The sequence below is a fragment of the Antedon bifida genome, chromosome 2 (genome assembly GCF_963402885.1).
Source record: "Antedon bifida chromosome 2, ecAntBifi1.1, whole genome shotgun sequence".
Taxonomy (NCBI): domain Eukaryota; kingdom Metazoa; phylum Echinodermata; class Crinoidea; order Comatulida; family Antedonidae; genus Antedon; species Antedon bifida.
The window spans coordinates 22,870,164-22,896,374 of record NC_136227.1 but is presented as its reverse complement, the minus strand read 5'-3'; the positions used below and the strand labels follow the sequence as shown (position 1 = coordinate 22,896,374).

General features: G+C 31.1%; 1 protein-coding gene across 2 annotated transcripts; it reads left to right on the top strand.

The window, feature by feature from the left end:
- Positions 1-25,947, top strand: LOC144858636 (uncharacterized). Of its 2 annotated transcripts, none has more exons than XM_078714733.1 (11): positions 1-378; positions 4,197-4,226; positions 12,237-12,388; positions 13,122-13,224; positions 17,405-17,456; positions 17,773-17,808; positions 18,144-18,200; positions 18,693-18,779; positions 23,300-23,395; positions 23,880-23,906; positions 24,393-25,947. In XM_078714733.1, the coding sequence occupies exons 1-11, from the start codon at positions 283-285 to the stop codon at positions 24,725-24,727; spliced, it is 1,071 nt and encodes a 356-aa protein (XP_078570859.1). In that variant the 5' UTR covers positions 1-282; the 3' UTR covers positions 24,728-25,947. The 2 variants fall into 2 exon arrangements, with proteins under 2 accessions (XP_078570859.1, XP_078570858.1); XM_078714732.1 differs by having other exon boundaries at positions 23,291-23,395.
- Positions 25,948-26,211: the final 264 nt, after the last annotated feature.

Sequence of the window (26,211 nt, the reverse complement as noted above, 5' to 3'; positions counted from 1 at the left end):
AATTATTGATTGGATGACGCTTTGCAAATTAAATGAAGCAATATTTTGCTTTGTTACTCATTTAATATATTGTATTAGTTAAAATTGCTAACAACATTGGTGGTAGTTCCATTTCGCAGCTGTCTTGTACTCCAAATTTGTTAACTCGCCACTTGATACAAACCGAGGTGGGAAAAGTTTGACATTCTTTTCACCAACCACAACTCCCTGCATTATAGCATAGGCATAGATAGGGCTAATTAATAGTAATACAGTACAATTAACTACAAGATCAGATTGTGGATGGCATCTACATTGAGGTGTATGTCGTTGTGGTTACTACTACTACTACTCATAATCGGTGTTCTATCACCACTGGCCGCCGAGACGTCAAATAAGGCAGGTTATTTTTTATTAATAGAATATTTGTGTGCCTCCTGTAAATTAGGCCTAGCTACTAGGGTAGGGCCCTATATGTAGGCTATGTATGTAGGGCCTAGCCTAGGTATGCCTTTTTTTTCCGCAGTTGGCTGCATTAGGTCAGTCTAATTACCGAAAACAAACCGAAAACAAAATAAAAAAATCCAAATACCGAAAACAAATTTGTATAATTTTTTTTTTATTGTCACCCTCTACTGATGGGTGTTTCTAAAGCTAGACCATGTAGAGAGAAACCTGCATGCGCAAAAACCAAGGAAGACCCTATGTAATGGTAGTGTGCACAAAATACAACTCAAAATTGTACAAATTCAATGATATACACCATAGACTACATTTACTTACAAAATCTATAAACACATTTCGTTTTTAGTCTTTAAATTTTCAATCGTGAGCTTGTTTTAAAGCCCCCTTCCCTACAATTTGTGACGTTTTGTAAAAATAATACATATATATTACTTTAAAAACATTAAACCATGTCATTCCTTGTCTTAAATGTACGTTTTATGGTAAATTATGATAAAAAGTGAGAAACAATGCACTACCTAAGTAGCTCGCGGCGATCGAACTCTCGTGGACGGTCTTAGGCCTAGCCTAGCTAGGCTTAGTTTTGTAGGCCTAGCTGGTAAACATCGGTAACTTTCTATTTTTGCCCGACTCCGTTGATACAAATTGGGGAAAACCCGGTATTTTCGCTGGAGTCTTCCATTTGTTTTGGCCTCACGATCGATCGAAAAGTGGGCGAATTACAGGTGAAAAACAAAAATATCAATCCGCGTGCAATGCATTTTGGGATTTATAGCGGGCCGCTATAATTATTAGAATCGACTTATTTTTCACATTTTTAACCGTTTAAAGACAAAAAAAGTTATCGCAATAGGACCATATAGTATTATTTTTACATTAAATATAGTTTGTGATCTTAAATTAGATCTAAAAAACGTAGGGAAGGGGGCTTTAAGTATACTTTATAGTCCCTAATATTATCAATATTCTTAAAATATCATTTTTGTATTATTATCTTTGAAAATCTATAACTAAATTGATCATGATTAACGTATTCACAATTAATGTGAGGAGTATCATGCGTTGGTTTCTGGATCAAAAATCGAAAGACTAACATCAAAATATTTTTATAGATTCTGTAAGTAATGCGGTGTTATTATTGATTGATTGTACAATTTGGAGTTGTATTTTGTGCACACTACCATTTCATAGAGTCTTCCTTGGCTTTTGCGCGCGTGGTTTTCTCTCTATATGGTCTTAGCTTTAGAAACACCCATCAGTAGAGGGCAACATTTAAAAAAATATATACAAATTTGTTTTCGGTATTTAAATTTTTATATTTTGTTTTTGTTTTTGCTTGTTTTCGGTTATTTTCGGTTGTTTTTGGTAAATAAACTACGCCTTGGCGTAGATCCAAGCTAGATTCTATATCTACGCCAATTGACCCTGATCGGGCCTCCGGCCCTCATACCCTAAGAGTTTCGAACCCTGGCCTAACGCTACAGCATTACATTGCAAGACCAATGCACTACCCATTCAGCCATCTAACCCGCTTACAATGCACCGCATATCATAACACATTAGTATTTTATCACAAGCCATAGGGGGCACTATATAGGCGTAGATATGGCCTAGAAATTGTATCTACAACTAGGCATAGAGGTAGCCAGTTCGTTCTTTTAAGTACTTTTTTATCTTCGGAGATCTTGCTTTGTGAATTAGTAAGGCCTACTGTATACTGAATGATGATGGTGTCGTATCAATTGATATTTTTGCACATGCAATTGATAACTATGCCGCCATACCACAATTGTTGAGTTCCCCCAATTGTTGATCAAACAATGCCTACCGTGAACTGTGGACTATTTTACTGAATTATAGAGTCTGCATATCAAACACAATGTTCCAAGTTCGTACTTTTTATTAGAATAATTAACTGAAAGCTACTATCAATGATGATTGTCGAAAGGGTCATTCTTCAGTAAGTGTCTAATTTCAGGTTTATAAAAAATCGATTTTAAAATTTGCATTTTTTAAATTTTAAAAGTTTATTCAGATAAATGAACATGTATTACATGGCAAGCGTATGTTTGGCGCAATCTTTATTATATATTTCGTATTTTATTCGTATTTATAAATACATGGTTCTATGTTATTGTCATTTCCGTCACATTTATGGGATATACAAAGATAGAAAAAATAACGGTTTAGGAATTATAAAATTATTTTCATTATTAATTCTTTGATACTATACGTTATTTTTGTCTCTATTAATCAAAAAATAATTGTTTAACATTTATTAGTATGATGTTATACGTTCAAAACCATTTACTATTCCAAAAAATAATAATTTTCAGAAAATAGTATGACTGTCACTGATGTTTTACAAAATTCTGTTGAATTAATATTACTATCCATTGACATAGTAGAAGAATATTGTTTATATTTCAATTATACCATTATAATTGCATTCATTACTTAAATATTTTAGCATTTAAAAGGATAAAATATCCATGTGACGGAGATGAAACCGTGACGGAGATGACGAACCTAAAAAATCATGTGACGGAGATGACTTTAAGATATGATTTGATTATGTTTATTGACCAGAGTCACATAGATATACAATGTAATAACATAATAAAGATATACAAAACAAAATGTGCAACTAAAAAAGGCCTTGGCAATAACAAAAAGTCATATCCGTCACGGGCCGTCATCTCCGTCACAACGAAACATTGGGAAATGTGACGGAGCTGACCGTGACGGAGATGATGTATTTAGCATAGGACAGCCTAGGATCACATCGTAGGCATGTCTGACAGCGGAGACGGATTGCATACTTCTAAATACCGTGAATAACTTGTACTTCCAGTTGAAAAAAAACAGAAATTATAATTATTTAATGAGTTCTATACCGTTCGGATATGACATTCAATAAAGGTACGCAACTGTAATTTTTCTAAAACCTCGTTTTATTAGCTTTTTTCCTCTTTTATTGAAAATGATGAGCGGCTAGTTTTATTTCAATATCTTCGCATGTTTACAACGCACAGTCAATTTTTTTCCCCGCCGTTCATTAAACTGTAGACGGCACATTTAAATTATGTGACGGAAATGACACAAAACTGCGGGACAAGCTTTTTCCAAACAAAAACTTTTAAAGTTTGAGATTTAATGTATGTAGAGATGTATTTCGAAGAATATAATCGCATGAAATCATGATTAACTAACTTTTTACAACATTTTCGATAACAAAAGTCCTGTTATCAAATATATACGGCGATCATAAAATTGAAGATGTACGATCGGGACATAGGATTTTAGGGGGTTGCCTGAAACATTTTTATAAAAATTAACAATATCAATGTAATTATCTTTGTTTTATGTAATTAATTATATTTACAATAATGTTGATTATGATTTAAGTCAAGAATTTTTATTTTTTAATGATGAATTTTCAGTCTCTATCCCACCAAAGTATCGGGACACGATTTTAGACACTTACTGAAGAATGACCCGAAAATGTGATTTTCATACTTATTATAAAATCAAGCGAAATTGTGAAGCCAATATTTGCAAGATGTCAAATCAAATCACTTTATTTCGTCCTTATAGGAAAATATTTCATAGTATAGTACATAAAATTATTTTAAACATTTGGTTAAAAATAAATATTGTACAAATCAAAAAACATTGATAGTGTACATAAAAAAAGGTAAGTCACAATTCCAAGGTAGTAAAAATATTGTATTTTATATTTTTCATTACAGATATCACGAGTTAAAAGAAAAACCTGTCAAGTAAGTTCTTTTCTAATTAGCAAAAAAATATTTTATTAGAAATACTGTATATTACATGATTAGGATTTGATTTGGGAAGGATATGATTATAATTAGCCACATTTGGACTATGGCATCTCACAGTTTTTGTCAATATCAATGTATGCAAAACATTTTCAAAGTAAAGACTAGATTTGAACTCGTCACTACGGACGAGTTAGGTTATCCGCAGCGCAAAAGCCACGTGCACGTCATACGTTAGAATATTGCGCGCAGAAAAACGATTATGCCATTGAAAAAATGTTAGTGCGGCCTTTATTTTGCGTCACGTCTGAGTATATACGGTATACACTATATACTGTATACGTACTACATACAGTGCAGAATAGTTGAAAAGAAGTGACCAAAGTTATTGACGCTTTTGAACATGATGACGTCATAACAATTTTAAAAATTGTAAATCATGCGAAAGATAATTGATTGACCTAGACAAAATAAAAAAATTGAGGGAAATGGAATATGGATAAGTAGAGATGCGCTCTTTTAAATTTGAAGAGCTCTGACGAAAGAGAAAAAAATCCTATATTTTATATTCGGGTGGTCATACGATGACGTCACAATGTCCGGTTAGCCATATCAATGCATGATTCGAGAAATACAACTCATCTACTTCCAGAATATGTAATTTAAAAAAAGTTCACCACGTAGTTTAGAATTGATGACAGTTTAAAAAAAGGTCTAATTTTGACGAATTTTTGAAGTTTTTCATCAAAAACGCGCGCAAATTATCCAATTCTACGTGCTCGTGTGACGTGATTTTAAGTCGAAATTGATTGAAAATTGGTAAATTTACTAAAAAAGACTGAAAAAACAAAAATCAAGCAAAAAAAGGATGTTTTTGCGCTACGTGCGCACGCGCGCGTAAACAAATTGCGCGCGCGTGGGAATTTTTGAAATGCTCAAAATGACTTGAAACGCGTAGAAAGTTGATTAGAAATTGATTTTTCGCATTTTGAAATTTTAAACGCGCGTGCGCGCGTAACTTTCTGTGAAACATGCCATTTTTAATCCATAGAAAGTTTGCGCATGGTATGACTTAAATTTTCACAAAGTTTCAATACAAAATGACTTTTGGTTTTTAATCTATGATCAATCATTGAAATTCATAAAATCGCGCGTAACTTGCGCTGCGCGACTCGAAATTCATAAAACAAAGTTTCTTGCACATTTACAGCTACAGGTCAATGTTATGACAAAGTTATACAATCTAATGTTAGCCAGAATTAGAGATATGCGTGCAACAAAATTCGTGGAAAGAAAGAAGAATATAGAAAAACTAGATTTGAACTCGTCACTTTGACGAGTTCGGGTTATCCGCGCAAACGCAACATGCACATACTTAACCATATGAACCTCGACAATTATTATGCCATCCTATGACATGAAATAAATATGTTTACAGTGCTGAATTGTACCTATTATGTAGCATACATCATATTACAGTATTTTACAGAATAAACTGTATATGTTATATACAGTGTAGCATAGACAAAATTACGAGACCCATCTTTTAAATCCAATTATTAACACGATGACGTCATCAAATTGACATATAAAGATAACAATTTTAGAAGATAATTATCTAAATAATTACATTAAATCAAATTTGAAGAATTTTGGGCACGTAAAAGTGAGATGCGCTCTATGATGAGCAATAACGAAAGAGTAAAAAATCCTATATTTTACATTCGTGTGGCCATACGATGACGTCATAACATCCGAGTGGTAAAGGTTCTGCATGAATTCATATCTACAACATATCTGCTTTCATATTAAATTTAAAAAATTGGGGGTCGTGGATGATCCTGAGGAGCTATAATAGATTAAAAATAGGCTTAATTTTGACAATATGTTGTCACTTTTGCAACTAAAATGCGCGCAAATGGTCTAAATCAACGTGTTCGTATGACGTCATTTTAATTTGAAATGATGTAAATCTTTTTTAAAATGACTAAGAAAGGCTGTAAAATCATAATTCAAGAAAAAAACACATGATTTTCATGCTCCGTGCGCACCTTACGCGTAATTTTTTTCGCGCGCGTGGGAATTTTTGATTAGAAAGTTGATTAGAAATTAATTTTGCACATTTTGAAATTTTAAATGCGCGTGCGCGCGTAACTTCTTGTGAAACATGCTATTTTTAATCCATAGAAAGTTTTCCCATGGTATGACTTAAATTTTCACCAAGTGTCAATACAAAATGACTTTTGGTTTATAATCTATGATCAATCATTGAAATTCATAAAATTGCGCGTAACTTACGCTGCGCGACTCTAACGTCATATAACGAAGTTTCTTGCACATCTACAGCTACAGGTCAATCTTTTGACAAAGTTATACAATGTTATGTTGACAAGGATGAGAGATATGCATGCAACAAAATTCCGGGAAAGAAAGAAGAACAAAGAAGATGAAAAAAAAAAAGATATTTACAATCACAAGGGTTATCCGCAACTTCTAAGTTGCGGATAACCAAAAAAAAAAAAAAGAAAAAAAAAAAAAAAAAAAAAGATCCTGACAATAACAAGGGGTTATCCGCCAAGTGCGGATAACCAATAATCTAGAAGAACTACCCCCAACAACTTATACCTCAAATTACAGTACATATCCTTGTGTCAGTATATGTCCTGAGTTGTAATTGTCTGGGGTGGAGAAATAGTCCTGGAAGTATTTGTAAATATTCATCTGGTTTGGACAATTAGAAAATAAGTTACTTTTTTAAAGCCTAGTTTCCAGTCGTAACAAATTGCGTCATTTTGACAATGAAAATTGAGATTGTAGCTGATGCAGAGATGTAGGTTTGAAAGTAGTTGTTAGGGGCAGTTGTTCTAGATTCGGCCTTTGGGAATTATAATTATTGTTGCCTACATATTAATTTGACTTATTTAAAATATTTATTGTTTGAATTCAATGTTGTGTAGGACTATAATTGTGTAAAATGATTTCTGTTTTGAGAGTAGTTTAATAGTGTAATACCAAAAGAGAACACTACATATTGAAAAGTTTAATAGTGTAATACCAAAAGAGAACACTACATATTGAAAAGTTTAATAGTGTAATACCAAAAGAGAACACTACATATTGAAAAGTTTAATAGTGTAATACCAAAAGAGAACACTACATATTGAAAAGTTTAATAGTGTAATACCAAAAGAGAACACTACATATTGAAAAGTTTAATAGTGTAATACCAAAAGAGAACACTACATATTGAAAAGTTTAATAGTGTAATACCAAAAGAGAACACTACATATTGAAAAGTTTAATAGTGTAATACCAAAAGAGAACACTACATATTGAAAAGTTTAATAGTATAATACCAAAAGAGAACACTACATATTGAAAAGTTTAATAGTGTAATACCAAAAGAGAACACTACATATTGAAAAGTTTAATAGTGTAATACCAAAAGAGAACACTACATATTGAAAAGTTTAATAGTGTAATACCAAAAGAGAACACTACATATTGAAAAGTTTAATAGTGTAATACCAAAAGAGAACACTTCATATTGAAAAGTTTAATAGTGTAATACCAAAAGAGAACACTACATATTGAAAAGTTTAATAGTGTAATACCAAAAGAGAACACTACATATTGAAAAGTTTAATAGTGTAATACCAAAAGAGAACACTACATATTGAAAAGTTTAATAGTGTAATACCAAAAGAGAACACTACATATTGAAAAGTTTAATAGTGTAATACCAAAAGAGAACACTACATATTGAAAAGTTTAATAGTATAATACCAAAAGAGAACACTACATATTGAAAAGTTTAATAGTGTAATACCAAAAGAGAACACTACATATTGAAAAGTTTAATAGTGTAATACCAAAAGAGAACACTACATATTGAAAAGTTTAATAGTGTAATACCAAAAGAGAACACTACATATTGAAAAGTTTAATAGTGTAATACCAAAAGAGAACACTACATATTGAAAAGTTTAATAGTGTAATACCAAAAGAGAACACTACATATTGAAAAGTTTAATAGTGTAATACCAAAAGAGAACACTACATATTGAAAAGTTTAATAGTGTAATACCAAAAGAGAACACTACATATTGAAAAGTTTAATAGTGTAATACCAAAAGAGAACACTACATATTGAAAAGTTTAATAGTGTAATACCAAAAGAGAACACTACATATTGAAAAGTTTAATAGTATAATACCAAAAGAGAACACTACATATTGAAAAGTTTAATAGTGTAATACCAAAAGAGAACACTACATATTGAAAAGTTTAATAGTATAATACCAAAAGAGAACACTACATATTGAAAAGTTTAATAGTGTAATACCAAAAGAGAACACTACATATTGAAAAGTTTAATAGTGTAATACCAAAAGAGAACACTACATATTGAAAAGGTTTAATAGTGTAATACCAAAAGAGAACACTACATATTGAAAAGTTTAATAGTGTAATACCAAAAGAGAACACTACATATTGAAAAGTTTAATAGTGTAATACCAAAAGAGAACACTACATATTGAAAAGTTTAATAGTGTAATACCAAAAGAGAACACTACATATTGAAAAGTTTAATAGTGTAATACCAAAAGAGAACACTACATATTGAAAAGTTTAATAGTGTAATACCAAAAGAGAACACTACATATTGAAAAGTTTAATAGTGTAATACCAAAAGAGAACACTACATATTGAAAAGTTTAATAGTGTAATACCAAAAGAGAACACTACATATTGAAAAGTTTAATAGTGTAATACCAAAAGAGAACACTACATATTGAAAAGTTTAATAGTGTAATACCAAAAGAGAACACTACATATTGAAAAGTTTAATAGTGTAATACCAAAAGAGAACACTACATATTGAAAAGTTTAATAGTGTAATACCAAAAGAGAACACTACATATTGAAAAATTTAATAGTGTAATACCAAAAGAGAACACTACATATTGAAAAGTTTAATAGTGTAATACCAAGAGAACACTACATATTGAAAAGTTTAATAGTGTAATACCAAAAGAGAACACTACATATTGAAAAGTTTAATAGTATAATACCAAAAGAGAACACTACATATTGAAAAGTTTAATAGTGTAATACCAAAAGAGAACACTACATATTGAAAAGTTTAATAGTATAATACCAAAAGAGAACACTACATATTGAAAAGTTTAATAGTGTAATACCAAAAGAGAACACTACATATTGAAAAGTTTAATAGTGTAATACCAAAAGAGAACACTACATATTGAAAAGTTTAATAGTGTAATACCAAAAGAGAACACTACATATTGAAAAGTTTAATAGTGTAATACCAAAAGAGAACACTACATATTGAAAAGTTTAATAGTATAATACCAAAAGAGAACACTACATATTGAAAAGTTTAATAGTGTAATACCAAAAGAGAACACTACATATTGAAAAGTTTAATAGTGTAATACCAAAAGAGAACACTACATATTGAAAAGTTTAATAGTGTAATACCAAAAGAGAACACTACATATTGAAAAGTTTAATAGTGTAATACCAAAAGAGAACACTACATATTGAAAAGTTTAATAGTGTAATACCAAAAGAGAACACTACATATTGAAAAGTTTAATAGTGTAATACCAAAAGAGAACACTACATATTGAAAAGTTTAATAGTGTAATACCAAAAGAGAACACTACATATTGAAAAGTTTAATAGTGTAATACCAAAAGAGAACACTACATATTGAAAAGTTTAATAGTGTAATACCAAAAGAGAACACTACATATTGAAAAGTTTAATAGTGTAATACCAAAAGAGAACACTACATATTGAAAAGTTTAATAGTGTAATACCAAAAGAGAACACTACATATTGAAAAGTTTAATAGTGTAATACCAAAAGAGAACACTACATATTGAAAAGTTTAATAGTGTAATACCAAAAGAGAACACTACATATTGAAAAGTTTTGCGCACACATTTCCTTAGCGGAAGCTCGAATATGGTGGAAAACCACAAATTTTGGCATTTTTTGTATCATAACTTTTGAACTAGTGGGTCGATTTTTTTTGTCCAAAAAGATATAATAAGATCAAAACAAAACCTATTTTTATATTGCAATTAAAAATAAATGTTATAAATATTAGCGTCGGACTTTAAGGTTTTATGTAGCTAATTTAGTTTTATTTGCAGCGTAAATTACGCGAAAATCCTGATTTTTACTGATCAAGATTCAACATTTTGCATCACAACTCCACTGTTCCTGGAGCGATTTTCTTTGTCCAAAAACTTTTAGCAAGCTTGTAATGTTTGCCAAACAATGATCTAAAACTTATTTTCATTGGTCAACTATCCTCATCGGACTGGTACCAAGCCAATCACAGCAAGTTTTCTTTAAGCACTGGGAAAATAGCGTAAGAGCATTTTTAAAAAGTGGTATATTGCCTAGGCCTACCGTTTCTGTAGTGGTTTATAGCGATAGATTTGGAATGTACCATTCACATCATTTTAGTGGTTGGTTCATCGGTTGTCAATTTTGAAGTTAAAGTGTTTATAAAATAGATATAACTTTAATTTCATGACAATTTCAAAACAAAAAACTTTACAGATGTTTTACAGATTTTGGATTTTTGAATTGGAAGACGTGTTTATTTAGTAGTACAATGGTTGGACAACAACTGTGACATGTCAAAATATTATAGATAGTTTCAGCTACAAACAAAACATATATGTATTTAATTTAATAAAATGAAGTTATATTATATGTTTATATAAAATAAAGTTTATAACTGCATTTCCAAGTGTTTGTCAATAAGATTACCCTTTTTCGAATGGTACACGCAGAATGTTACAGTGTGAGCAGTCATGGTGTAACCTTCAAACAGAAACTGGATGAAATCGGCCGAAACTTTTCAATATGGAGAACAAAACAATGTGCACACATGAATAAAGTATACTCACATATTTAATGAGAGATAATTTCATGCTTTACTGACATATTACAGTATTTTACCAAAAAAACTATTGTTCTTTTTCTTTCATAACTAAAAGGCAATGGAAATATTTCATTCCTGATTACAATGTTGAAATATGTCCATTGTATTTTATTATGCAAAAAATTAAATAAAGGATTAAGATTAATTTACAAGTCACTGGAAATATTTTTAAATGGATACCTTTAAAAATAGCAGCTGAAAAACACAATATTTCGCGCAGAATTTGAAAGCCAATCAGAAACCAAATATAATTATCACATCATATGCATTGTAATCATAAAACTTGACGCAACTTCGGAAAGAAGGAGAGCTGCCTCTGCGTAATAGGCTGGGGGAAATAGCAAATTCGTAAAAAAGGGGGAAAAAAGAGAGCATGTGGCAAAGACAAAGAAGAAAGAAAGAATTTAGGAAATCAAAAATGGGTTGATTGTAGATCAATGCTTGTATATGTATCGATAGTATTAAATCAATAACACTTTCTAGCTACTGTATGACAACGGTAGCATAGATTCAGTATTCCAAGTGTTCCAACTTTGATGAAATTTGAAGGGAAATTCCCGGAAGCTATCAGTGAAAACATGTATTCTGTATCCGTAGTTCCACAGCAATGTTTACTACCCTAGTTGTTTATGGAGTATCTAAAATGAGGCATTTTCCTTCTCAATATAGCCAGACATTTTCAAAGTATATAAGTGTAATTTCCGGGGACCTAGCAGCTCTATTTTTCAAAATTTTCTTATCTCAGCACCTACCAATTTCGTCTAATTTAAAGTATAAGTGCAATTTTCTGGGACCTATCTTTGCACCAACTGACCCAAGGCCTCTGTGATGCGGCTGGCTTCCCCCTCGGACCCTCTAGATGGCCCAGCCAATGGATGCTAGTTTCGGCCCCCTCTGTCGGGGCAATCCTGGCGCCGCCACTTGGATGGAGGGATGTTTTTAGTTACATCTTCTTGATTTTAGCTTTTTTTCAATATTATTGTGATATAAATGTTTACATCAACCATCTTTTTCAGATCAGTTGTTCTACTGCCAATTTTGAAAGTGAAGCTGTTACTGTTTGTTATGAACTAGATCCTCAGGAATGTTGTAGAGTTTGTGAAAAAGGACAATACAGGATTGACAATGGCTGTCAATATAATAATGATACCCATGAACTTCAGTTCAAGTAATCTTTTTTAATTGTTTCAATACAAATAGATTTTAAGCTTCCAAAGAAACATATGACTGTATCTTAATGTTAAAGTTTATTTATCGAATTGGTTTAAGGAAAAGCTAAGAGAAACCCCTGGGCCAATGACCTAACACACAAACGAGAACCTCTTGTAGACTTCACCAGCTTATGTATTAAAATGCATGACAAAATGGATACTTAGACCCACTAATAACCTATGTACATAAATAATGAAAAATGTTTTTCTCAACAGTTAAAATTAGTGAAAGAATATACAGTATAGCCCTTATCAGAAAAAACAGATTATTAGAATACATTGTACAGTAGGCCTACCATAAGGATCATGTGCTTATACTGTATTGCTGAACAATATTTTCATAATGACAAGTAGTCAAATAAGTAAATAACATATAGTTATTATATTAATAATGATATTATCATGTTTTTATTGTATAAATGGCTCTGTACAGTATACAGTATTAAACTAAAATATTCCTACAACATTGAATGTGAACAAAATTTAAAATGTTGTGGTTTTTTTTGTAAAATATTGTCAATGTGAAGAGTTCAAATCTATTAGTTATTTTATACAGTATAATTAAAATCCAGACATATTTGATGCTCATAACTTTTTATTTAATGTGTTTTTTATATTTCATTTCATTTCATATTAATATTTTGGATTCTTTAAACACTAAGCTTTTGTATATTTTATGTATTTTTAAAGTTGTGAATGGTGTGGAACAGGAACCTATCAAGGTGGATTCAACGTAAAATCACAATGTGATCAATGCCCACTGCCATCAGTTTCTTGTCAACAAGGTGAAGTGGTAAGAGACTTAATTTTTAAGATGCTAGTATACATTATTATATTAAGTATTGATTTGATTTGAATTTATTAGGAAAATCATCATAAAAATATATACAAAGTGATAACATAAATTACTGACATTACAAATATATACATTTATAAAAGATTTTCCAGGATAGCTCAAAAAGCTTATTAGCTTATTTCCATTGAAATCCTTTTATAATCTAAAAAAAAAATGTAAATGTTACAAAGTATTTAAAGTTAATTAAAAAGACTATGATTGACTTATAGTTGGTTTGAACATATAAATGTGATTTAACATTTTTCTTAAAATTACTTTTGTTTTTAATTTGCTGAATAGATTGAGGTAGGTTATTCCATGCCTTTATGCCTGTATAATAAAAAGTTTTAGATTTAGAAACTCAAAAACTATTTTGACACTACTTCTAGTCATATAATGGTGGTTAGATGAAACTCTTTACACTTTTCAGTCAAATAAGGTACTGATTTCCATAAAAAAATCTTATGAACATGGTTTAGCTTGAGTTGGAAAATATCCTCTAGAATTGACCGATTTGGTTCAGTTTGTCTTCCATCATGTGTTCGATTATTTTTATCTAATATAAACTTAGCAAATTTATTTTGAGTGGTTTGAAGTCTTTGTTTTTTTAAACATCTGAAAACCAGGAGCAAAATGCATAATCAAAGTAATCAGTGCAGAACATAGAATTTTACGTGAAAAAAATGTAAACATGCAGAATGTCTATACAAAAATTGAGTTTTGAACTTTTTGAACCATAGATTCTCCAGACAGGTCTTTATCAAGCAAACAACCAAGATATGAGATCATATTCTTCTTACATATCAACTTAGTCTTAAACATAACAGCAAAATCAAGAACATTCTTAAGGTTTTATTCTTTTAGTACCAAACAATATTGACTCAGTTTTATCAGGATGTAATGATAGTTTGTTGTTTATAAGTATCGGCTGCCAAACAAGCTTATTAAATTTCTTTGGTACATTTCTATCCAACGAACATTGTATAATTGCTTTTCCTGATATTAAATTCTTGTTCAATTGACGTTTAAAATAAGATATTCTACGATAAATAACACAAACTAGGCCTATAAAGCCTGTTTTCCTGTCGAGGTTATTCGACGCTATCGTTAACAATAATCGGCAATCTTCTACGTAAACATTAAAATGTTAACGATTTACAGGAAAAGGTACTCGCTACCATTATCATTTCAACTTGATCGTTTTCAAACGATCGTCGTTGAACTGTTAACGATCAACGACGATAGCGTCGAATAACGTCGACAGGAAAACAGGCTTAAGTTTAATTTTCTGACACTCTACTCCTAGTGTATAGGCAACGTACATGTTGCAACAAATCGTGAGGCTCATGTGGTGGTTTCAGAGGGATATCCATGATTGAATACACAGTACAGTATGTATTGTAAAACATGTGCACATGCCTGGGTAATAAATAGCTGGCCCTTATTTATTTATAATAACAAATCTGCATTTGTTATTACATTATTATTTTTATCCATTTTTCCCAATTTAGACATGACTAAAAACAATATATAACAAATAAATCTGATCACAATTGCTTTTTGAAGGTTAATAAAGTTATAGTACCGTCTGCAAATAGTGTGATGATGTTTAAAAATCATTTATACTATACATTCTAGTGATGGCACATTTTGGTATTATCTGCAAATAGCTTCATGGGTGATTTAACAATATTTGGTAGGTAATTGATGATATAGTGGTAACTGCAAGCATGTTACTACATTCCTTAAGAATTTTAGAATTGATCAGGTCCCGCCTAGGACATTTATACAGACTTAGTTTGGTAAGCATTTTAACAATATCATCACATGAAAAATCTACATCTTCACATTTATCTTTGATAACTTGTTCTACAAAGTGAGGAATTTCTCCATCAGGTTCATTTGTGTACAATGTATTAATACAATAATCTCATAATCAGATGATGAAATAAAATCTTGTTGTTCAAAAGAATCAAGTAGATATGTGTAAGTCACTTGCATTAACATAATTATATTCCCATCTTTAAAATTGAAGTCTTCTATAATCATAATGTGTTTTATGAAAACTGTCAATATGTCTAAGATGTGTTAATAAAAGTGTATTGTTCTCTTCTGTACTTGTCTTCTGTAACATTACAATACACCTATTAAAAGGTAACCCAATATGTTGTCACGGTTACCATGCAAATTATTATGACAACATTTTTAGACCAGCAGCCAATCAGAAAACATGTCGGAACATGCATGTTGTAGTAGCTTCATACAAAATCAGAGTGAAATCCTAGAAATGTTTCCAAAACCATGGCAAATTCTCATATGTAATTTCAAATGTGAATCAATAAAATATTTGCAGTTAAAAACAAAGTTTTATTCAATGACGTATTATTATTATTTATGTTATTATTAGAATCTGTGGTATAAGCATAAAAACATAAAAGATTTTGGGTCCTTTAAAATTATGTTTTGTGGAGATATGAGGTTTTAGAATAGCATATGACATAAATTCAAATGCACTGATGATACAGGTTCAATAGAGTTCTTATTGAATATCACCCACAATCTTCCAATCAAATGATAGGGATCTTACTTACTGTTGGTGTTTAAGTCAGGGGCTGTGGATTGACCATGTTCATAGGCAAGTCCTGGCGCTACCACTGGTTTAAATAAAGCATGGTTTCCACCAGTGATGCATCGTAAGAAAATTCCCTTCCAATAATTGTGCTTGCACCTGCCTGCGTGAAATCAAACCTGGTTGTGTCAATGTTTGTTTTCATAATTAAATGGATGAAATAAACTTATGTCAAAAATCAGTGCCATGGACCAGGGAAAAATTATTTTGTTCTCATGAAGTTCTCTTGAAATGACCCATATTTCATTCATTAAAATATTAATTTCGTTTAGGCAGTCTTTTATTTCAGAATCTATGGTCCATAGAAAATAAACATAATTACGTATAAATTAACAAAAAAAAAGATATGAGTGACAATGAAGGGGCGAATCTATGATTTTGAAATAGGAGAATTTAGTTAAATGACACCCATAGATAGTTTAAAATGGTACCCTCGCACATGAAATTCATTATAAATGTCACCTATAGATGACTGGAAATGACACTAAAAATGACTGGAAATGACATGTAATGCTAGTTATTTTTGCGCAAGTAAACACATGTTTAAGTGTGTTAAATGCACATCGTCTGTGTTAGAACCACCAATTGTTTTTGATCGTTCACAGCATTAAGTTGCATTTTTAATGCGAACATATCGGAAAACAGGAATTAAGCGTGGTGCTTAATTTAAATCGTATTGTTTTTATATACATATATTATAATATTCTCTGACAGCCCTGGTATAACGACGTTATTATAGATATGGCATGAAATGGAATCTTAATTAGTGATGAAAAATATTTAGTATGAAATTAAGGGTGTTGCCTGGGCAACTGGGACAAAACCACTGAGTCCACTGCCCTTGAAATACAACACTAATATAACATTTTCATTTTCAAAATTTATATGGTGTATAGGGAGGAAGAATTTAGCATCTCCAACCTTTTCGAATATGGAATTTCCACACAAAATTTATCAAATTCTGTTAAGGATGTATTGTCCCCCGAAAATATGAAAAATGAAGAATAATAAATCAGACTTCAAATAGGCCATTTTGCAGTTTTAATCAAGTTATTCACCGTTCAGTTTAAAAAAAAAAAAATATTTTCAAAGACAAACGAAACAGTTAATTTTAACCAAAAACATTGTCTGACAGACAATTTAAGTAATTTTTGCTTTAAATTACATTTTTTCATGTAAATAATTTTTTTTTTTTTTCGATTCTGTTTGTGGTAAAAGTGAATAACTCTTACGTGACATTAAAATGGCATATTAAACAAAAAATGTGTTTTTAAGAAACTGTTAAGGGGACAATATATCTTTAAATGTTAATAGCATTATTTAATATTATTTATACACTGCAGTGCTGATTGATATTAAATTTCTTTTTTTAAGATAAAGCCCTCGTCCCCTATTTGAAATCATTTATGGCTGTTTATATTTAAAAGGAAAACTAAAGATCATTACAAATTTCTCAAAATATAATTACAACTTCTAACATTGACATTTTTTAAAATTTGTATTATATAGCTCAGTGAAGATTGTGACAAATACTCAGGCGAATATAAATGTAGGCCCAAAAGTGAGTTATATACATTTCATATTACTTTTTTATAATTTCAAGAAAAATGTTTACAAAGGTCTGAATAACTGTGATTGTATCTTGTAATCAACAATTAACTTTACTTAATGAGATGTCTAATCTAAAATTTAAAATAAAGTAATACGAGTTTAACTCCAAATAAAGAGATAGAATGATCTATTTGATCATTTTTAAGAATCTGATTCTCAAAAATAATCAATAAAGCTGTCTGTTTTATTTATGTCTAATGTATACATTGTTTGTTAGTCAGTTTATTAACACAATAGATTTTCAACATTTTTTTCCTTTTTAACAGAACCAGTTAATACTTCTACCACTGAGCCTTATTCAGGTAATTTCTTTTAAATATCACAATGTTAATACAACATATTGTGTAGTTACAAAGCATTTATTTGCCTCAATTAGAGAAGAACCAATACAGTACAGTATGACTACCTTGTAATTTCTGTATATACATGACATGAAATGTGTGTTTTAATCCGTCAAGAGATTTATCATAGTTTTGATTAAATTTGTTGTTTTTTCCATCATTGTTTTCTTTGTAGTAGTGTTTGTTTTATCATTATAAATTACAGGTTTGTACCTTCTGGGATTGTTGTGATTTTTTTATATAACAAATACATTAATTAATTTTGTTTATAATAATTTTCTTTCAATTGATTTTAGGAAGTGTAATAACCAGTGAAAACCCTCCTACTGGTACTGCTGGATCTACCAATTCAGGTAGGTCTCTTGACATGTTGAAGTACAGTATTACACTCATTGGAAACCACTGCCACAGAAATTCCTTTTGACCATTTGTTAAGTTAAATTGTTTGTCTGATGCTTCAACAAAATATCATAAGGCTAGTCATTTTTATTGGCATGGACAATTTTGTTTGATATGTACCTAATTCTTATTTTCTATAAAAAGATTGACAAATAAAGCTATGTAAATGTGTCATACAAAACTGTTCAAAAGACAATAAATCATAGTAAAAAGGTAGTTCATAGTAACATCGCTTGACTTGAAAATGAATAACAGCATACTATCATCAAAATAAACTCCTCAGAATACTCGGAAAGAATTATATTCTGTAGTGTCTTGCTGCCTCGACATGTAATGAAAAGAATTTTTGAATAGAGTTGTTCGAGCCATATTATCGCCATGATACTTAAATCATGACTATATTCTACCTAAATTAAGTATAGAGACATTTGTTTTTATATTTCCAGATGATAATAATAATATTGGGAAGATTGTAGGTGGTGTTGTTGGAGGATTATTACTTGTAGTCATCGTTATTGTTGCTTATGTGTTATGTGAGTATACTCTTTTCTTTATTAGTGTTTTCTGGGATATTTATTCAATTCAACATAAGAAAAGAGATTAAGAGTGCTTGTCACCAAAAATCAGACATATTCGTAATTTAGTGGCAAGGGTCAAAATTTCGAATAGGCTCATATTTTGCACATTGGTAGACCTTAATGTAAGGAAAACTGATGTGTAGTTTGTTTGGTAAAATATCACCTAGTTTTCGAGAAAATCGAAAAATAACGATTTTCGGCCAATTTTGTAAATTTTTTGTGTATAATTGACATTAAGTTTAACAGCCTCTGGAAGCCAAACGTAAAAACCTAGCGTTTTAATATTTTACACTTACGTTAACTAGCATCTTGACAATAATTTTGTAAAGTTTCAAAAAAATTCAATAAATCCTAAGATTTTTACTAATTAATTACTAATTAGCAAATATAAAACTCTTAAAAAGTAGGGTTAAAATGTGCGACACATTTTTTTGGAACAAAAAACTCCTCCATCTAAAGTTTAGATATTAATATTTATGAATCAAGTAATAAAAAAATTGGGGAAACTATTTTGCGCTCTGCGCCAGCGCCACAAAGTTGTAAGAAATTCAAAGATTTTATATGTCGGCAAGATCAATCAGATGTACCTATTGTTCTCTATTTGGCGCTTTAAGCCAAACTGTTACTACGAGAAACAAACTTTAAAGGTAAACCGAAAGGTCCTGAATAATTTGGAATTACGTTTAATATAAACACAAACTAAAAATAAATTTATGGTCAAATTTCAACGATTAACCCATAATGAAATTAAGCAATTACTATCTGAGCTCAACATTATAACTCGCTTAGCAGTTCATCAAGCCTGTTATGTTTTCCTCTAGGTGAATTTATTCGCGCGAATTGAGCATTTTTGCGTGCGCGCAGTTTAATTTTATCAACAAAGTTTTCCATTGGGCATGCGTATACATGAAAATCTTTGATTCACGCGAATAAATTAGCCTAGTGGAAAACAGGCTTTACCACATAATGTTCTTATCTTCTCATAATAGGGAGTTTTTGCACGAGCATGTAAACGTTAACCATAACTCTATTTCCCAAGCTCCGCCCACTTTGTAAACAACTTGATCTGCGCGTGTGCTAGCATTACGAAAAACTATAGTTACGTGCGTCGAGAACCTTAAAAAACATAACAAATGAAAAACTTTAACCGAAACATGATTAAACATGCTATAGCTAGGCTTAGTCTCTATAAACCCAAGGTATTCCATGATGAGAGTGGCGTATGTTGCGTGCGCTACATACATGCGTTGCGTTCTACACTTCCCGTCGAAGCGCGAAACAAAACAAGCAAGTACGTTAATGCAACTGTTCACTGAACTACGTTGTTATGCAAATGAGTAGAATGTTGACGTCATCCGTGAACGTTTACGTGCGGTCACATGCACCCCTTAAGGGTCCGAAAAGTCAATACGTCGGATTTTTATCTTAGTTTCTTTCTCTATCTTTGGTATTGAGAGCAACGCTAGGGCAGAGTGGTAGCATTCTGCATTATACACAGAGTGTATCTCGAGTGTAATAGATAGCAGCTGCCTCAACACATCGTCGATGATTGCCACAACAGTAGTACTATCCTGACTGCAAGATTTAAAAATATGCACAAACGTAAGCAGTATCTGTACCTCTCTGTCTTTATTCTTTTTCGTCAAGACCGTTATGTGCCACGGAAGTCCACGCTTTCCAAACCAGTCTCTTTGCTCAGTCTAAAACAATTAGGGCACAACCAGGATTCAAATTTCCTAAAATATCATGTCGTGCAGCGTCTTGATTAATAGATCTTAAGATATGCGCCTTCCACGTCTCGATGTCTTGGACTGACTGTGTAATTACGTACTGCATGTCATCTTTATCTTCAGAAGAGCAGCGCACTTCAAGAATTTCAAACAAAACTTCTGGAAATATACGACATCTGCCACATCTTGCATTGTGGTCATGATCACAGACAGTCTGGTAATCTTTGTCTTTGCAAGAACTAAGAGCTATACACCCTACAATGATCGGCAACTTCAGAATGGGGAGCGTAGAGACAACTTGACGAGCCTTGCGCATGTGGAAACGTTTAGTACGGTCTTAAACTTGCTCCAGCGGTGCAGATAAAGGATATTTAATTGGAATTGAGAAATGCATTTAATTTTTCTTAGTTGAAGCAAAAGTTGGATCACAAAATTGATATAGGCTCATTTGAGTATTCATAACCACACACGCCGGTGTTTGACAAGTTTGAGTGGCTAATGGCATGTAGAACTCATCCTTATTACTTTCCTGAAAATCAGAATAATATTATTAAAATGATGATAATTGCAGGGGATGCGGACAATATTCCTCCTACCACCAACATACGAACAAAAATGAACAAAGTAACATGAAACACATTAATTTACTTAATCTTTCCGCCAATAAATGCGTATTCATAAATGTCATACTGTACGGTATTTTTAACTCACAGTTACGTTCGCTCATCTGATTGACGAGACTAGTGTTATTTGTTTCAGTGGTCGAGGTTATAGGTAACAATGACTTCAGCATCTTATGGCAAGTTGAACAGATAAAAAGCGTAAAAACATTTACTTACAGGTTCTTGTTTAACAGTTTAAATTACATGAAATATATAAAAATATAAAAATGTTATTATTATTTACCTGAACCAACTTGCAGGAAAGTTCCTATTTTCTTTAATATTAGTTGCGAATTTTCTTTGCTAATACCCCTATCGCACTTGGGTCCCTCTTTCCCTTGGATGTGATTAGAGTGATCTGGCGGCACTCTATGTATACATATGTTGTTATTTCCTCAAGACCAACCTAACCCAATTTCCGATCGATGAAAGGGACAAACGGTCCAACTATGAATATCAGCGGGCAAGGTAAATATGGCTGCTCGACTAAGAATTAGTCTCTTCTATCGAATCCACAAGTTCCGCCAACAACCAATTTAAAAGAACATGAAGTATCCATGTTGTTTGAACTTAAAGCCATCAGACAACAGTTATATATAAGAATTATTGTTAACACGTCTTTAAATTGTAAGAAGTTAACTAAACTGGATAACAAATCAGTTCCTTTGTCAACGTCAATGAAGATATCGTTGTCTATTGAATATACGCTTCGCACTCAGTAAAGTGTTTTGTCTACTGTGGCTAATGTTTTGAAACATGCTCGTTAAATAAGTTTGACCAGGTTCGACAAACAGGAAAACGATAACAAGTTAAAACAAATGTGTTTTTCAGTTTTATCCTATAAACTATGAGAGGATGGAATTATTATAATAATATGGTTTTTTGACAAAGCATAAGCGAGTGATTTTGAGTTAATTGCTTAATTTCGTATATTGGTTAGTCATTGAAATTTTACCAGAAACGTATTTTTAGTTTGTGTTCAAATTGCAACTTAATTCAAATTTATTCCAGGAACTTTCAGTTTATCTTTAAAGTTTGTTTCTAGTAATAAAGGTTTGGCTCAAAGCGACTTGAATAGCTAAATAGAGAACAATAGGTACATCTGATTGATCTTGCCGACAGATAAAATCTTTGGATTTCTTACAACTTTGTGGCTCTTGCGCGGAGCGCAAAATAGTTTCCTCAATTTTTTTTTTCTTGATTCATAAATATTAGTATCTATACTTTGGATTGAAGATTTTATTTTTTAAAAAATAGTTGCACATGAAAATAAACGCGTTTGTTTTTACCCTACTTTTTAAGAGTTTTATATACCTAATTAGTAATTAATTAGTAAAAATCTTAGGATTTATTAAAATTTTTTTAAACTTTCCTAAATTATTGTCCAGGTGGTAGATAACGTAAGTGTAAAATATTAAAACGCTAGGTTGTTACGTGTGGATTCCACAGGCTGTTAAACTTAATGTAAATTATACACCAAAAATTAATTTTCTCGAAAACTAAGCGATATTTTACCAAACAAACTACACATTAGATTTACTTACATCAAGGTCTACCAATGTACAAAATATGAGCCAATTCGATTTTTTGATCCTTGCCACCTAAGGTTTGATTTTTAGTGACTGGCTCTCTTAAGGTGTAACAATAAACAGCCAAAAAGAAGTTTGGTAATAGTATCAGACTAGGCTGTATAGGTTTAAGTGCATTTCACGGTACATGTATTTTCATGATGATGATACTGTAATAATACATCGAGCAGTGAATAACATTAGTAAGTATACCTGCCCTAGTGTGGGCTTCAATGAAATTGAAAGATGAAAATCTTTGTGTGATCTCCTGTGCAACCTCCAGCAATTGTGTCCAACAGATTCACCGCCATTTTGATTAATAGGTCCCATTGAGTATATTAACCGTGAAAGTTATGATATCCACCCCTTATTACCCATAAATAGCCTTTTGTATGTATCAAAATATCACATTTCCTATGTACTGTATCAGTGTAAATACCAAGTAGTGTTTTGTAGTTTTACACAAATATATTTATAGGGCTAAATGATTTTTTGTTAACTGTTAGGTAAAAAAGTGAATTCGACTAACGAACCCAAACCATACTTAAGAGTATCATGCAACCAACCAAGTGGAAGTGATGAGAATGGATTAATAGAGATTGCAATCCCAGGTATCAATTTGACATTTTATACATCTGTCCTTAATGAATTATTCTAAGATCTGTAAATTTACATCACTCGTTATGCTGTTGATCACATTTGCTATTGGTATTCTATACATTCCAAGATTCCTATTGAGTTTTTAGGGTTATAGATGACATTTCTTCTATTAGTTACAGTATATATGATCATTGATTATATCTTTTCTGATATACAGTATGAGGTTAAGTTATAATTGGTCATGATCTGTTGTTTTTAGATAATAGCTATGTTACCTAGAAAAAATACTGTAAGGTACACACAATCATCGATGTGAATTAGACTTCAATGAATCATGGCAAACAATTCATATGTACAGCATGATACAAAATGTAACAAACTATTGTATTTTTTCTCCTTGGATAATGTTACGGAGTTACTTCACCTATTGACGGTGTTAAAATAAATCTGTGTAGACGCCATGATGTAATATTGTTATCTTATTTGTTTTCACAGATGATTCTTCAAACTATGTTCTTAAAGGTATGCTAATTTATGATTATAGGCATACAGTTTGATGCCACATTTCTTATATGGCCATATATGGCCATATATGGCCTGGAATAAGTTATAATTAAGTTTGTACTTAATATCTATTACCAATCCTATAGCTCCAAAATCCGAGCAAATTTTTAAGAACCACATCCCATTTTTTACAACGCTACTATCTCGGAAAATATCTGTTGGTTTTTCACATTATTAGGTCATAAGTTTTGTTGAAATCTGAGATGGTCACGTTGGGAGTTTTAAAGATGTGACATGGAATAATCCATTTGGCTCTATTTAAAAATGTTATTGAAATGAAAATTGTTTAGTTATGAAACATTGTCTAACCATCGTTCCCGATCTGGATAACTGGTCTTAAATTGTGGCCGTTTCTGGATCGCACTTCTAGATTGCAATCTGTTAATGGTGAGCTCCTGATATAAATTAATTTATATTTAATTAATTGTAACTTTTTGTTTTCAGATGGTAAAGAATATTTTGAGTTTGAAAGTCATCTTGCTATTGTATTACCTCCAGATGGATCTAAACTGAAAGATTTTTTTCAGCACCTTAGGCCTATGCTTAAAGATTGTGAAGTAACTAACATAATGCATAATCACAAAGGTGATGTCTGTGAGGGGAAAAGGCAACTTCTTAAAAGTTGGACTGAAAAGGTTGGTAAAACCAAAAATATAAGGGTTCAACTACTCCTATCAGGCATGAGGAAAGTTGATGGATTACAAGAATGCCGCAGACAAATAATAGAAAAATATTGTTGTCTAAACAGTGAGAATTCTCTCACTAACACAAATGAGTAGAGCTAATTTTAACATTTTATGCTTCACTTTAGTCCGTATCAAGAATATCCGTCTTGTACATTCAAGTTGTTGTTTTAATGTGAGTCCATTCAAATAGTTGACCTAGTTAAGCAGAGTAACGTTCAGATGTTGTGGTTTTTCTTGATTAATTGGATTTATATAATATAAATAAGTAGAATTATGGATGACTTAAAATTATTACAATCTGCGAGTTCTTTATTTTACATATATTTGTATTTCATATGACAGCAAACTCTACTGTATCTCAAGATAGCTAGAAGCCGCTTTTGATTAAACTAAAATTATTTAAGAAACTACTATTTATATTTAATATCAATCTGTCCATCAAATGTAGGTGTTGTTTACAATGTTTGTATAGCATATTCATCTTAATAGTTTTTTAATTCATAATTGACAGTACTGAAAGAGTTCATGTTTCCTTGTACATACTTGAAAAAGAACTAATTTTATAGCAATTTTACAAAAAGCTGAATATTCATTGTTGTTATTTATTTATTTGATGCGTAATTAACCAATCAAATGGCAAGAATACAAACAGGTGTGTTATATAGTTTATAAAGAATGAAAAATACGATAATCTTAACTAAGCTGCTCATTAGATTTAAACTGTTGTAGACTAAAGACCGAATCCCAAATTAAAGCATGTTCCCAATCAAATGTGTTATCAATATTCCACTGATATAGTTATACGTTGCTGCCCAACATTTTACAGGTTTAAAGGGTGGTAAGTAATATTATTTATGACTTTTTATAGTACTGAAAGACACGTAAATAATGACTATAGTAATTTTATAAAAAGCCGAACGTTTAAATGGTGTACGTCATTATTTATAATTAACCAATCAAATGGCAAAAATACAAGGTGTGTTATAAAGTTTATTTATAAAGAATGAAAAACAAATATCTTAATAAAGCTATGCCATGTACTATCAATATTCTACTGTAGTAAAGTTATTATATTGACATATTACTGTGTAGTAGTTATTAGAAACCACCAGTTTATTTAGCTTTCTGTCTTTCTCCCTTGAACATATGCTTTGTTCTTCTTGCTCCTCTCCACACACTGGGAATTTATTCTATTAGACCTAAAATGAAATGTAATGTGATCACACATTTTATTAACATTTTTTAAAGAATAAAATCTGTCGATACATTGTTAATTCTGTCGACGCATAATAAATTATTACAATATGTCGATATTCATTACAATTTGTTAATTATGTCAGTACAGTACAGAATTATTTACGTCCGATTAGTTCTATGTCGCACAACTATATTAAAAGTAAATACGATTACCTTTGGTTGACACGCTTGTTTTCGTGCACAAGTACAAATATATGCGTTGTGCTATCTGAAAGTTATCCGATACGTATGCAAATTAGTGCACAAATACAAATATGTGCGTTGTGCTATCTGAAAGTTATTGGATACGTTTTTTAGTTTTTTTAGACAAAATTAGTGCC

What these genes read in the sequence shown, in the direction of transcription:
- LOC144858636 (XM_078714732.1), top strand. Translation starts at nt 283, where the DNA reads ATGGCATCTACATTGAGGTGTATGTCGTTGTGGTTACTACTACTACTA. An exon ending in TTAAAAGAAAAACCTGTCAA is followed by an intron (nt 4,227 to 12,236) that starts GTAAGTTCTTTT and finishes CATCTTTTTCAG; the next exon opens with ATCAGTTGTTCTACTGCCAA. An exon ending in CTTGTCAACAAGGTGAAGTG is followed by an intron (nt 13,225 to 17,404) that starts GTAAGAGACTTA and finishes TGTATTATATAG; the next exon opens with CTCAGTGAAGATTGTGACAA.